This window comes from Tauraco erythrolophus, chromosome 18, assembly GCF_009769465.1.
Source record: "Tauraco erythrolophus isolate bTauEry1 chromosome 18, bTauEry1.pri, whole genome shotgun sequence".
In the NCBI taxonomy this organism is placed as follows: domain Eukaryota; kingdom Metazoa; phylum Chordata; class Aves; order Musophagiformes; family Musophagidae; genus Tauraco; species Tauraco erythrolophus.
The window spans coordinates 7,587,348-7,602,208 of record NC_141482.1 but is presented as its reverse complement, the minus strand read 5'-3'; the positions used below and the strand labels follow the sequence as shown (position 1 = coordinate 7,602,208).

Genomic DNA, 14,861 nt, shown 5'->3' with positions numbered 1-14,861 from the left:
AATATAGACACTGGGGGAACCTGCTTCCTCTGGCGTCTTTGGAGATTGTGGCTGACATTTTGGTTCAGATCAGCTGTTGGTGTGTTTACTTCCTTCCTTATTTATTTATTTAAAGTGAATAGTCAACCCTGACTCAATCTTGATGCCAGACTGTCAGTGAAATGAATCCAAAATACTACCTTAAACAGGTAAAAGAATATTCCTCCTAGGAGGGGGATTTTCATCTCTATGTTCACTCAACCATATGAGCAGGAAATGAAACCATGATTAAAATGTGATTCCTCTTAAATTATCTTTATTTAATGCACTGACTTTGGAAGAAGGTTGCAATTTTTCTTTGTGAAAAAAAAAACCAAGATACAATGAACAACTGATTGACTGTTATTTATGAGAAAAGATAAGCAATATAATTATCTGTATTTTCTGAATATTGGAGCAGAACAGAAGTTTGGGCATGTGAAGACAAAACATGTTAGCAGCAGGTGCATGCATCCTTTTTGTGTTTATGCTGCACTTAGTACACCTGGATTCTGGTTCTTTGTGGGACATCTAGAACTCAAGTGTCAAAAGGAAGGTAACGGTTAAGGGTGAAAATCATTGTGCCGGAATAAGAAAAGAAGATGGAAGACTCTTGTTTATTGACTAGGTATGAAACGGAGATGCCCAAACTCAGGGAATATTTTCATTGCTAGTTTTAATTTCATGTTGTCTTTAAACTCTTGAAAATTATGGGTTCGCTCTTTGCTGTTGTGGGGTGGAAAACGCAGAACTCCTCTTCCTTTGTGTTTTGAGTAGAGCTGACGATGGCCGAAATGCGTCAGAGTCTGGAACAAGAGCGGGACCGTTTGATTGCGGAGGTGAAGAAGCAGCTGGAATTGGAGAAGCAGCAAGCGGTGGATGAAACTAAAAAGAAGCAGTGGTGTGCCAACTGCAAGAAAGAGGCCATTTTTTATTGCTGCTGGAATACGAGTTACTGTGACTATCCCTGCCAACAAGCTCACTGGCCGGAGCATATGAAATCTTGCACACAGTCAGGTAGTCTTCCTCGGGGTTTCGCAGCCGAGGGGGCTGGGGCGGGTGCGATACGCAGCCACTCGGTGGTCTCCATCTGCACAGGTGCAGATGTGGTGTGAAGAGTGACTGTGGGCTGGTGCCCGCGAGTAGTGGCTACTTTCTCTTTTTTCCTTTGTTTTAGCTACCGCAACACAGCAAGAAACAGATACTGAAATTAGCACAGAAACATTAAATAAATCATCCCAGCCCAGTTCAAGTGTGCAGTCTGCACCCACAGAAACAGCCAGCACCCCTAAGGAAAAGGAAGGTTCAGCTGACAAAAGCAAAGAGAGCGTTACAGTAAGTATCGTTGTGGTCACTTCAAACAAAATTAATATGTAAGATTTCTCTGAAACCTGCCGCCCCTAAAGGCTTCCCTGGATCAGCCAGTAATTTATGACCATTTGCATATTTCAAAGAGTGTGATTTGGGGAGTGAGATAGGGAGTTCTGTTTTTTTTCCTTCATCTTGGCAAAAAAAATAATCTCCTTCTGTCCTCTGGGAACACCCTTTCCCCTGCATTCATTCCCAATAAAACCTCGTGTTGGCTTGACTCATCCTTCCAGCCAAAGGGGACTGGACCTCTTTCTCTCTCTCTCTCCAGGACCCATCAGTGTAGCTTCTGGTCTGGATCTTTCGATACAAGTTGCCTTCTGATAAGCAATACTGACTGCAGCACTTCCAAGCCCTTCTTGCCTGGGGGTTCAGAGGCCAAGCTCAAGACCTGCATTCAAATCAACTTACTTTATCACAACAGACTGCCACTAGGGTACCACAATGTTCCGTAACACTGATACAACACTTCACCTGGATCTACAGTTAACGGAGCAGTGCGCAGTTACGAAATCCTCCGTAGCATCTACTCTGATAGCATTCAGTAGGCAAGGATGAGCAAATGCTCTAATAAAAGGGACTTAACATTGCATATATAGAAATGTTTATAGAGGAGATTCTGCTTCATAGGTAGGGCTTGACTATTAGCGATTTCAGCATCATTTTTCTTCTGCCCTTGCAAGATTTATTAAATGAAAGATTTTAGGGGGGGGACTGATCCTTCAAACTCTTACACGTGATCCCCCACATCAGTAGGAGCCTCGTATTTTAAAATATTAAAAGCAAACTAATTTTGTAGTATTGTGATTCCAGCATGATGTCTCATCGAGATAGTCCTATAGAATTGGGAAGCATAGTAAACTAGAGGGCTGTGTTCATTTCTTGACACTTTTGCTACTGTCTGGTGTTAGATCTCTGGGCTTGACATGTCATCCAAGGGAGTGACTTGGGAAACAGATGCGAAGAGAGAAAAAGGATGTGCTGTTCCACCTGAATGCTTTGGTGAAGATAGTTAAACTCTGGCTTGGTCAATGTTCACGTGCGTTGTCTGTGGCAGCACAACCTTTGTATTACTGGGGAAACAGGGCATGGGAGAAAATCAATTGCCTAAAACTTTTGCCAGGGAATGTTTAAGTTGCACAAATCTGGAATTGCTTTCACTTAGATGTTCTACCTGAAACATCATGCTGCGTATACATTGATCATGTTCATAATTCGAGTTTTATTTTATTAACAAAGAAGTAACCTGTGAATTCATTAAGATACAAATTTTTAACACAAACAAAACATCCAACATAAATTTCATATAATAATAACACTAGGTGGAATTTATGTAAAAGCTGAGACTTCTACTGAGGTTGCCTGTGCTGTCTCTGCAGATAGCAACAGGTGTGACAAGCAACCAGCCTATAAAACTGGTCCAGGTACCGCAGACCACCACCTATATTCCAACTACTCAGCCCACAATTGTAAGTACAACATCATCATTTAAAGTCTGCAGTAGAGCTGTTCCTGGCGTTAAAATTGCTCAGTGTTTCTGGGGGGTTGTCTCCATCTGCTGTTCTATCGAGATATGAATTCACTGGTATAGTCTCAGCTTGCAGTGCAAAATGCCTTATTTTGCTGGGCAACATTCCACCCTTTCATCTCATTATTTGTTATTGTAAGGATTCAGGAATTGTCATTAAGCACAGCGAAGGCACTGAGGGCAGTCAGGCTTCCACTTTACATTATTATGTCAGTTATTTGTCTGTTTCATGTACATACTTGACCACAACATCAATGTAAATATATAGAATTCATTTAAATATCTTTTAAATATCTTTTTTGCCTATGGTATCCTGAAGAGATTTAATTGATTCTGAGCTGTGCTTGATATTCCTGTGACATGTCAGTCGTATGAAAGAAAATACACATTCATCAGTAGCGTGTCTCCCATGCAGCCTTACACATTCAGCATTACAAGAAATGGCATTGGAATCAGACCTGGGTTTTTCCATCAAAGAGTTAACCAAGGGCATTTGAATTCCCTAGGGTCAGTCAGGGGAGGTCAGAGAGAAGTGAGCTCGTTTTTTGTGGTTTATGCACCATAATATCCTGTTCTTTCAACTGGTCGTGTCCTGCAGCGCTCACGTCAGAGTCAGCGCAGCGGCTGAGCTGACGTTCACCTTAGCGAGGGGAATATGCCGATACGGCGCTGGAAACGGAACGGCACGCTCGGGATCAGTGCCTGGTTCAGCAGAGAAGCCTGTGTGTAGGTAACTTCAGCTCGTTTTCTGACTGAAGTTAGATAATTTATAGTAGTGGCTGTGTGCTCATTTAGCAGTGTGCCTAATCACGCTGTGACGGCGAGGCTCGATTTGCTGTAGGAGTTATTCTGTCCCTCGTGCACAGACGCGCACGTGTGCGTGTGCACGTCCCGCCCCAGCGGCAGGGCACGAGCCGCTGTGTGTCTGTGAACACACGCGCAGGCACACGCACCCACAGCACTCCATGGCCATTCTATCCCACACAAACGTTACTGCTCTGAGTGGGGAGCATGACTTTTCACATTCCTGGCAGCGTTTCCACTCGGCTCGCTCTGTCTCCCTGAGAGCACCGTGCACCTTTGCAACACTGGCCCTAAGCTGATGGGACTGAACTGCCGTAACAAGGTTCTATATGTGTTTTAAAATCAAACATCAAAGACATTAGGCTCTTTGGTGAACAGCTGAGAGGTGGTAAGATCATAAGGTGGTTTTATGTCATATTCTGAAAAAAGGCAGTTACCTTCATCGGTTTCTGTAACATGAAGTGTGTTAAGTCATGTAAAGCGTAATCGGAACGTCGGGAAGGTTTCAGCCTTTATTTGTGCATGTTTGAAGCTTTGTACACATTCGCATTAGTCTTGCACAGCTACAGACACCTCTGTGTTCTAATGACTGCACGTGCAATTTAAATAATTTTAAACCTTAGTGCATGTTTAATATGTATGCAAGATGTACATATGTGTAAAACTGGCAGAGGTGGAAAATTTACCTCTCAGGGAATGATCTTAACACATTTAAGGAGTCTCACACATTCCATATCCTGATCACTATGAGAACTGAAACGTATTTTTTCCATTTGTTTAAGTGTATATATTTAAGAGGCGAGTGTGGCAACCTTAATTTCCCCACCTGTAGTACTAACAGTGACTTAAATAATGGCTTATTTAGGGTTCAATTTGCACTTTGTTTCCAACTAAGAATTTTTTCCTCTGAAAAACTTCCAGCATATCTTCTGGGTACCGTTTCCACTGAACCCCCTATACACATCTGAAATCATTACAAAATGGCAGTAATCTTGAATTCATGTAGCAAATCGGTTCCGTGTTTGGTTTTTATTCTTTCTGCAGTTAAAATAATGTAAAAATATGAATTTGTCTTTGCATTCCAGGGAATGGAATGAGTAGGCTTCTGGAAGGCATAGACTTTGTCTCGGAGGAGCTAATGAACACTCTAGGCTGTAACCCATCTCAGCAGGGATACTGGCAGTCCTTGTTAAATACCATTGAGATGCGAATGTCATTTCTTGAAACAGTGTGGGGAAACATTTGGCTTCGGTGAACTTGCATTTCTTTTTCCATGTTCTCTTTGGAGTGTCACACTACCATCAGGGGGAAGATCAGTGCATCCCTTTCAGATTCCTCAAAATCTCTCTTCCTGTTTCTTCCACTAAATGTTGTGAACTGAAACGGATGCGTTTGTTTGATCGCCAGAACTGCCTCAAAACGTACTTGCAGTTTGTCTGGTATTGGGCATTTCTAGACTTTCTCACATTTTCGGAGGAAGGCTAAGATACAGACTTACGATTCAATAAATCCTTTTACAGATCTTCCAAAGTGATGTGACCGTGACCAGATTGTTTAACATTCTTGTGCCTTTGTCTCTGCATCTGTAGAATGAATTACCACCTACAGAGATGTCCTGAAGCTTCATTTGTTGAGATTTATAAATCATGATCTGTATGATGGAAGTGAAGAGTTTATTCTATATTACTATTTTTACAGGGTGTGTAAGACAGTTCCCAGTAATGCTGATGTTTTTGTTATTGATTTGTGCAGAAGTTAACTCGAGTACTTCTTTGTTCAAACGGGTGTTCTTTGTTCTCTTCTGTGTAGACTAAACGCATGGGGGAGTTGCTTTTGGGGAAGAAGATTTCAGTAATGTGTACCAAGAATATACTTATAAACAAGGGTATTTTTGTACTCCAGTTTGATCTGACAAAACTTTTTCAAATGACAAAGGATTTTCTTAGCCCTTTTTCCTCTTCCCATGCATTAGTTTGGGGAAAATACATAACTGGACGTAACTATGAAACCTAACTCTCCAAGCACAGAGTGTGTACAGCACCTGTAGGACCACCTGTCCCTGTTACTATAGAGTAGTAATAATAGTACGGAGGAACTCTCGGCTATAGGAAAGTTACACACTACTTTCTACCCTGGACTGAGGTAATACTGCAGTAATAAAGGTATTAATTCTTGCCCCAAATTGGAACTTGTTCTGGATTTTCCCTGGAAAATAGATCTCTATTTCTGTGGTCATGTTTATGTGACCTTTAACATAACAATATGTTTCTCTTGGTTTTAATCCACAGACCATTCCTGTAGTGGTAAGTCCTTCTGCTGGGACAGTGGCAATGAGAACTGGAGTTCAGTATGTTCAGACCACAATGCCAGTCCAAGTACGAAGAGTCTAACTGCTAACAAGAAGTCCATACAATTGTTGGAATAAATAAATCTAATAGAAATGTGAGAAATAAACACAGTTCTTTGGATTAACCTCAAAGGTTCAGACTTTAGCTTTGTATACGTGTACAAAGCACTAACTACACTACATTAACGTAAAGCATTAGTGCTGGCTTAGAAAAGCTGAGGACAGGTAAGATCCATATTAAATCTATGCTTCTTTTGTAAATAATGTACAATTTGTGGATGTCATTAGAGTACCATCTCCTTTTTATATTTGTATTGACTTTAACTTATAAAGAGCATTTGAAGTTGGAAAAGGAAGGTTTAAAACAGCCTTATCACAAGCTAACACTGAGAACTGGTCTTGGAAAACGGCAGTTACGCATCAAATAATAGAATCATGAGAATCTGAACAACTCGATTTGCATTTGGATTGAAAAAATTTCTGCACTTTGAAACTCTTGTAGAATTTCTTCGAGCAACCAAATGATGAAGGGTATCTTTTTTCAGTTAATTGTATTAGGCAAATTATGACATTTCCAACCTGTGGACCTGAAATACTGAAAGATTTACATTGTTTTTTACAATGACCAGACTGTTAAAATTTGTATTGTTTACAGGTTACAATTAAGTTAAAATTTCCTCCAGTCTAATATCAGAAAAGTTGGGAAGTGTAATACCAGCCGGTTGTAGCATGATTTCTGATCACTGATATCAAAGATTGAGAACAGTAAAGTTTTTTCCTATGCTTCACAGTTCAGTTTTTTTTTCTAAAATCCTCCAAAAAGGACTTGGAAAAGCTTTTTGAACGGAACAAGAGTGAGGTGCGGGGAAAAACATGGATTGGGAAACATGGGCAAAGGACTTTTGATGCTGGGCCAGAGCATGTATTATTTATATGATGGAATTTATGTTTTTATGTAAGCATGAAACTACAGTATGAGAGAGAGTAACCCCTGCGGATGCCGTCTGTTACACTTATACTGTCGTACCATTTTGTATGTTGTGTAAAACGAAAGCATTGAACAAAGCAAAGGTGATGTATGTATATGAGAAAATTAATTGTATGATATCATTCCAGTACATTCTGTTGTACATTTTAGTCATGTTGGTTTCTCCCATTGTTTATAAAAGAACGCGGTTTGTACAGTCTCCAGCTAGTACCCATATTAGAGGGAAAGAAGTATTAGAAGAAAAGAAGTCAGAACAGAATATTCGTGAATTGCAGTTGTGTCAAAAATAGCCTAGCTGGCCTTATTTGTGAAGCATAATTGCTTTTAGCATATGGAAGTATTTTTTCACATTTTCTTTGTATAAAATTTGTATTAAACTTAAATATCTTTTTTGACAATTGTGTTTCTTTGTGACTAAGGCAGGTGACACACACAATATGCTTTGGGTTTCTCCAGTTTTTCAAGAAACTTCACAATTTTTTTATTAAACTGTTTTAGAAAAATGTTCTGTGTTCCTGGATTTCCAGTTTCCTTTCCATCTGGATGAATGTTCATTTCTGCACAGCCTCCAGATCATAGATACTTTCACTTATGTTGGGATCTTCTGTCTCAGAAGTGTGGCACCTTGGAATCCAAGCCTGTCAAATCTGAGAAAAACCAAAGCAGCGTTGGCAGTGTGTAAATAAGAAGCCATTTATGTAAAAAGCTTGTTCGCATCCGTTTTCCCTCAGTTTTAGCAGCACTAAAGGTCCACTGCTTGTTGCGTGGCGTTTACGCGTGGGTCGGATTGAGGCTGGACCGATACGCACAGTCTCGCTAGATGTATCTGCGGGTTAGAAATGGGGACGTTCATGACGAGTGCGGTCACGAGCTGGGCAGGAGTGCTGTGTGTGTCGTCATCATCCGTCGGAAGGAAGCGGGAGCTAATGGGATAGCTCTTGCCAGATCTTATGGTGAATATTGCCTTAAAGTTCTACTCCTGTAGGTACTTTGCTACGTGCATTTTAAAACAACTGAAGTTAATGTTCCCAGCGCTACTGCTGAAAGAAAAGCACAAGTTTCAAAAGCTCCAAATGATGTTTTGGCCTTCCTCATGGGATCGGAATGCTGGTACCACTGAAATGAGCTCTTGTGGAAAAAGGAGAGATGAACAAGTCAAAAATGGTTATAGGAAGCCATACTGCTTTCTGAAGCCTGTTTCAACCTATGTTGTTTTTTTTTTTCTTTTAATGGGCATTGTTTTTTCTATAAAAGTTGTTTTCTCTCTTCGTGAGAAACAATAGGTGACCAAATCCTAGTAAAGATTTATATAAACATAAAATAATAACTCTCAACGAGAGTTATCAGGTCAAGGTCAAAGTATCATCTTGGATGTTCTGGGGACTGTATTTTTTCCACGTTTTAGCTAGTTACTGTACAAAGTTCATTGTTTTTCTGAAGATTATTTTGTGTTAACCAAAATGAAGGAAGAACACATCTCTGGCCTGGCCATTATGGGAGGAGAAGACAATGATGTGATACAAATTTAAAAGACGGGCTGCAACTTTATTTAATGTATGACTGAATGCCATGACTAGGCATGAGGTGCATCCATCGCTTGTGTCATGTATCCTTTGTTTATTTCGGATCCAAGTGTTTTGGGAAAAGTTACTGGGCTGGGTCTGGAATTTTTACCTCTTTCTGATGGTGAAAGGTTCATCGGTGGTGGTACCTGACTCAATCCTGTATTGAATACGGGTCTGGTTGGCTGTCCTTACGCTGTCTAGAAAAGGGTGATGCCAGTGATCAGGTGTTGAGTTGAGGGGGGCCAGGTGGTAGTAAATTAAATAACAAAAAGCCTCTTTGGCCATATAACATCCTGGGAAAACTTGTTTTCACCCTTCAGCTACAGGCACTGGGTGTCCCTCGGGTTTGCCATCCTCTGTTACAACCTACTGAAAGACATGTGGGTGTATTACTGCTGATTTCTCTGCTTTTGGGGACAAAATTAACTTGTCTTGGAGTTTGAGCTTAGAAATCTCAATATTATTCTCTTCCACTGTCATGTGGGCCTCCAGTTAGGAAGAAAGAAGGGAGATTGACCCTGGTGTTCCCTCCTGGGCCAGTCAACTCCAGAGCTTTACCGAGCGGTGGCAGTGTTTTCCCAGTTTAGTGTTACTTGAGGAAGGCAGGAGCTGATACTGCATTCGAGGTGCTCTGAGGTTTTATTTTGGCCCCGGACGTGGTGTGATCTGGATGGAGTTTACCGTAGCAAGGTTTCATCGCAGAAGCCTGACGTTGGCATAGGAATGTGAGGAGCAGATGTTGGACCAGTGCCACACGGCCTGGCTGCAGGGAGGTGGTTATGTTCAAACTGGGACTTTGTGGGCTGGCTACAAACGCCTTTTCAGTGCTGAAATCCCAGCAATGTAAGTGGTTAAATCGCAGAGGAAGGAGCAGCCAAGAGGAATGGGTCTGTCCAGAGCCACAGGATGCCGTTTTTTGCCCTCCTCAGCACAGATGTGTCCATTTAGAGGGGCTGCTGCAGGTTCTGCTACCCATGCTCAGGCAAGGCCACCCTACAGCCCACGGAATGCCAGGATTTTCACCCTTCACATAGAAAGGTAGAACCACGGGACCAAAGTCCCTCTAAACAGTTGCCCTTTCTTGGTGAATTGTAGCGGCTGTTTTTTTAAATGACTGTACTGCTGCACCTTAACTGAAGGCGTTTTAGAAACAATGAGACTTGTACTTTTCTTCCCTTTTAAAAAATCATTTTTTATACAAAATACTGCTTGAGTACTTGCCCAGCATTAGCTCTGCTGTGCTTGCCTCATCTGTCCAGTTGTGTTTCTCACAGGAAAATGGCTAAATGCTGAGAATTTGGCTTTGTTTACCCAATGCTCATCAGGTAAGACGGCTGTGACTCCAGAATTTTGACATGGGCCTCACAAACCAAGATTTTGTCAGGCAGCTGCCTGGGGAGGGTTGAGGTGTTGGCATCCCGCTTTGTGGGGCGCACTGTGGAGCCCGGCTGGGCTCCGGTGGTTGGACGGGACAAGTGCAGGAAAACGCACTACAGGAAATGGTTAAAACAGCGCAATTACAATGTGTTCTTCCATCCCCAACGAGGACGTGTATTTTTGCAAGTATTTTCTTTGCAGTTTCCTGGTTATTTGAAAAAATGCTGTATCCTGTTGCTGCATCTGAACTAGCCGAAGCTGGGCATGGCCCAAGTGTGATTTTTGTCACAGCTGTTTTCAGAAACGGTTCTGCTTTAACAGAACGACTAGAAGTTTGAGGACAGAAGCCCAAGAAGACAATCTCTTTTGGCGCAGCCATCTCAATGGTTTTTTGGTTGTTAAAAGCTATATTTACTTTGTGTTGTGCTCCACGACGTGCTGGAAGTGGCAGCTGAAAGCAGATAGGTGGAGAGATCCTAAGAGTAATGTTAACGTGGGGAGAAAAAAAAAGTGTTTTGCTTCTGGCCTTCACCAGAAGAGGCTGCGGGAGTGTGTAGCTACAAGTGTGTAGCTTCTTTTGTTACTTCTTATTTTAAGAGTTCAGTAAGTTTCCTGTTCTCAGGATAAAAGGCCTTCACAACTGAATTTGCTAGTGCTCTCTTCTCATTTTTCAACAACACAGCTGAAACTCGGGAAAAGGTAAAGAATCTCCAGGTTTTGTTCTACTCACATTTTACATATTGAAATAAACGGTATGTTTGTTATCAAACTTTGCTAAAAATAAACTATTATCTTCTTATTTAGAATCCTGGCATGTAAGAAAACCTTATGGTGAAAGTGGAAAAGAAAGGATGCTGAAAATATTACAAACTTTGCACAGTACCTTATAAGTCTGTTGAATATTATTAGATTCAAAACTCTGGTCACGCTGAAGTGAACTAAAACTTCAGGGATAAAACCTTGGCTCTGATGAAGCCTACAGTATTACTTAAGAACAATTCCACTAAGTGAGGAAGATCCTTACCTGACAGAGAAGAGATGACGGAGAAACACCAGAAGAGAAGGAAAAGGTAACACAGAAATATTAAACACTCCTAGGAAAAGTGAGAAGAATTGCTCTGGCCCTTGCAACCCACTTTTGTGGTGACAGGCCACAGCACATGTCTGTGAAATAATTTATCTCCATTGAACCACAGTGTTTAAAATAACTGCACCAGACCCTCAGCACTTGTGGAGCTCTTATAGCAATAAATCCCACCGCGTACTCACAGGAACTCGGCATTTGAAACTCCATCCTTTCTAAAAAGCACAAAACAAGTGAATTACCACCCCTAATTGCATATAATAATGCAAGGATGGACTAGGTCAGATTTTTCTCCTGTCTCTGAGAAATGTCTGGCGCAAATAAGCAACCTGCACTATGCAAATTTTTCATTCACTTTTCTAGGAAATTATTGAAAATGCAAACATTGAACATGCTGTGAGTCGGCAGTAGCCTGGAAAGAACCTTTAAAGTGCTGTAAAATATTTTAAAACCAGTTGGCAGTGTGTTCCTTTGCTGTTAACTTAAATCCAATTTCTATTATGAAAGACAAAATACTCGATCTGCCTTGCACTGTTGGGGGAGGAAAAACCCAAACAACCCCAAATCAGCAGCTGCTCCTGAGGAAAAAAACAGAATGTGGTTTCTTTCCTTGACCGCAGCCTTGCCAAATCAATGGGGAAGGCTTTTCCTCATTTCTGGCAGCCTTTTCCGCATTCGTACATGGCGTTTATGCGGCCAGACTAAAGCGTAGGCAGCGCCAACGGCTGCGGCAGCTCGGCACAAGGCTGCTCCCATCAGCAGGTGTTCTCTTGGTGGTCAGTGCTTTGGTGATGCTGTCCCGTGCCGGTGCGTAGGCTGAAGGCTCATATGCCCCCCAGACCCCTTTGCTTTGCTCCATTTTGTAACGCCTCTGTCTACTTGAACATTACGTGGTCTGTCGCCCTTCTGGGACAGGGTCCAACGTGGCTCTTCTGCTCTGCTACACCTGAACAAGAATGAACGTTTTTCAGGGGTTTGCATGATACGACGTCGGGTGTGGATCGTTAACACTTCTAGTGTTTGCATTTTAAGTCCTGGATTTTTCAGAAATAAAATCTGTACGTCTGGGGCCCAAGTGCATCCTGACTGCCAGGTGAGACGCGCTTCCTTGACAAGGGATTACAAAACCTGTTAAGATTATGGCATAGAAGGGATCTGAACATTAAATTATGGGAACGTTAGCAATCAGTAACTGGTAGGTTTAAAAAGCTCATTTCTTTTACTCGCAGCATTGTATTCATATTATCTGTAAGGAAATGACAAAGCAAAGGATACTCTTGGAAATGTGATGAATGTCACGTTGGGTTTTTTCTTGTTTGGGAAAGTATTTTGGTCTTTGAAGTGTTAGAAAGGAGCTGTGATAGCAGCTACTGTGCTCTCATGCTTACAGTCCCATTCAAGACTTTGACCTGCGTTATTGCACCAGATGCAGCTTTCATGTCCCCTTTTCTATTTAAGATACAAAAAGTCTGCATGAGAGGTTTAGACGTGAACTAACATACTAAACGTTTTCTGACAGAACAGATTTGATAATCAGCTATACATTTTAATATTGGTATTAACAAGACTTGCTTGGTTTGCTCATCTCAGATACAGCTATACTGCAACTTCTTTGGGAACTGTCACATCATAGTTGTACTCCAGTCTGCTTAGTGATGCGACTAACCAAGGATTTTATGCTGTAACAATGTAGAAATATGTAAAAACAAGGTGTGCGCGTGTGTGTGTGTGTGCTGGACCAGTAAATCCCGATACTCTTGCTGTAGTGAGAGATGAACACATGCCACGATGACTGGAAGGAAGTGGTGCGCCTGTCTGACAAACAAGTGTTCCTGGTGCTGCTGGACACCACCCTCATCAGCTGCATTACCTGAGGGTGAGTAAAAATCATTAGCTGGGAAGAATATGGAGAAATCACTCACAGCGATGGTACGTGGACCATGAGCAGGCACTAACAGAGAACAGACGCAAACCTCTGCTAAGAACTTTGGAGACAGAAATGAGAGTTTGAGAACTTTTAAATACATTCAGAAAGCAAAATCTAAGAAGCTTTAGGGAAAAAAAAATCAGTACTCATATAAGGGAGTCAACTAAGGCAGGTGTTAAATTTGGAATTTCAAGGAAGAGCAATTAGCTGATTGACAGGGTGCTAAAAGCTGAAGTTGTGCTTTCTTAGGAGTCCGCCATCCCTGGCATTTGTTCCTCTTTCAAAGGTTTTATTTACCGGTGTGCTTATCTTGCAAGAATCAGTCAATTCTCCATTGAGTCGATTTCCTTGACTTGTGCTAAAACCTCCTACTTGTGACAGTCTTACAGCTGGAAAACTTTGAGGGAAAAATTCTGCTAGATTTGCTTCTCAGCTGGTCCCGAGACAAGCAACACCTCTGCTAGAAAAATCATTTTTTTTGGTGTTGTGCTCAGCTCAGAGAGCAGCTCTGTGCGAATGCGTCTAAAACGTGTACTTACAGGATGTTTTCGGTCATGCCTGCTCTTGACAAGTGTAGCTAACGTGTTTTACAGCTGCTGCAGGGCTGCTGCCTTTTGAGCCAAAGTCTGAGCTCAGATTATTCCGAGATCAGATTTTCTGTTTTAGTTTGGCAGAAAATCCCCTCTCAGATCTAGCAGTGAATCCGGCTCCTGAGGTGAATGTTTTCAGACGTTAGGAGTATCACTCAGGCTTGTGTAGCACTTGTGTCACATTTGTAGCTGGTGTAACCCTTACTTGTTTGATCTTGATTCACACGTGACAGATGAGGAGATTACATTACTTGCTGTATCTTTCTCTCTAACACCTTGTTCCAGTGAGGCTCTGCTCCTTCTGAGGTTATTTGGTGCCACTGCAAGCAAGAATGAGCAGTTTTGAAAGTGAATTAGAGATTCATCCAGGCCCAGATAATTGAAATATTTTGACAGCAAGCATTAACAGGTCAACTCAGCAGAGATCCTAAAGCTGAAGCTTACTTGTAGAGGCGTTTATTTACATAAAAATAAATATGCATAGCTGCAATACTTGCTTGCCCTTTATCTTCCTTTGCAGGACAAGTTAGATTTGCTGAGTGCCCATGTTCTCTCCCAGCGGACACGGTCGCTGACTGTCTTGAGTCTTTGCTCCAACAGGCAGAGCAGATGGCTACCAACTCCATTTTGCACCCAAGGTGCTCTGCTCAGAGCCCTTCTAGCCTAACCCCACCTTGAAACAAGGAGTGTGTGTTTACATATACATCTAGATCCAAGAGTGGCTAGAGAGAAGAGAAGGCAGGTAACCTAGTCCCCCAAAATGTAAACATGTTTTTATTTAATGCCTTTCACGCATCACAAGGTACTTTTCCCCACCTCCAACCCCCAAACCCAAGATGGCAGCATAAGGCACCGTGTAGACACATGCACAGTCCACATACCATCTATGTAAGACTTAAAAACACAGCTATAGTTCGTACCATGTGTCATTATTAATGTACACAATATAATTTTCCCCGGAGTTTGTTCTGGAGAAATGAACTATTAATTTAGAATGGTAAGACTTTCCCCACCCACCCACCCCAAAAAGCCAGATGAAAAACACAGGTACAGAGCTTAATACCAGAGTAATGAGATTAGTTCATAAATTAAAAAAATACAAAAAAAAAAAAAATCAACAATTTCACTCTTATTTTCAGAAAGTCCCATGTGATGTGATGTACTGTGCAGAGACCCCTTACTACGTCCTCTTCTTTCAAAAGTAAGAAAACTGACAAGTAGACCCAAGACTTCTACTGTTCATCGTTGATGGCAAAAAGGCAGTT

General features: G+C 41.6%; 1 protein-coding gene across 5 annotated transcripts in view; it reads left to right on the top strand.

Moving 5' to 3' along the window:
* The window catches only part of ZMYND8 (zinc finger MYND-type containing 8), a 57,316-nt gene extending 49,931 nt beyond the window's left edge, over positions 1 to 7,385 (top strand). For 2 of the 5 annotated variants that reach the window (XM_086623187.1, XM_086623185.1), the window contains exons 19-21: positions 796 to 1,035; positions 1,196 to 1,353; positions 2,766 to 5,119. In XM_086623187.1, coding sequence (XP_086479313.1) covers positions 796 to 1,035; positions 1,196 to 1,353; positions 2,766 to 2,963 — 596 coding nt within the window. In that variant the 3' untranslated portion in view covers positions 2,964 to 5,119. Of the gene's footprint in view, positions 1 to 795; positions 1,036 to 1,195; positions 1,354 to 1,657; positions 5,120 to 6,006 lie in introns of those variants that run through there. The other 3 variants (XM_086623186.1, XM_009987904.2, XM_086623188.1) reach the window with 3 other exon arrangements.
* The last annotated feature ends 7,476 nt before the right edge of the window (positions 7,386 to 14,861 follow it).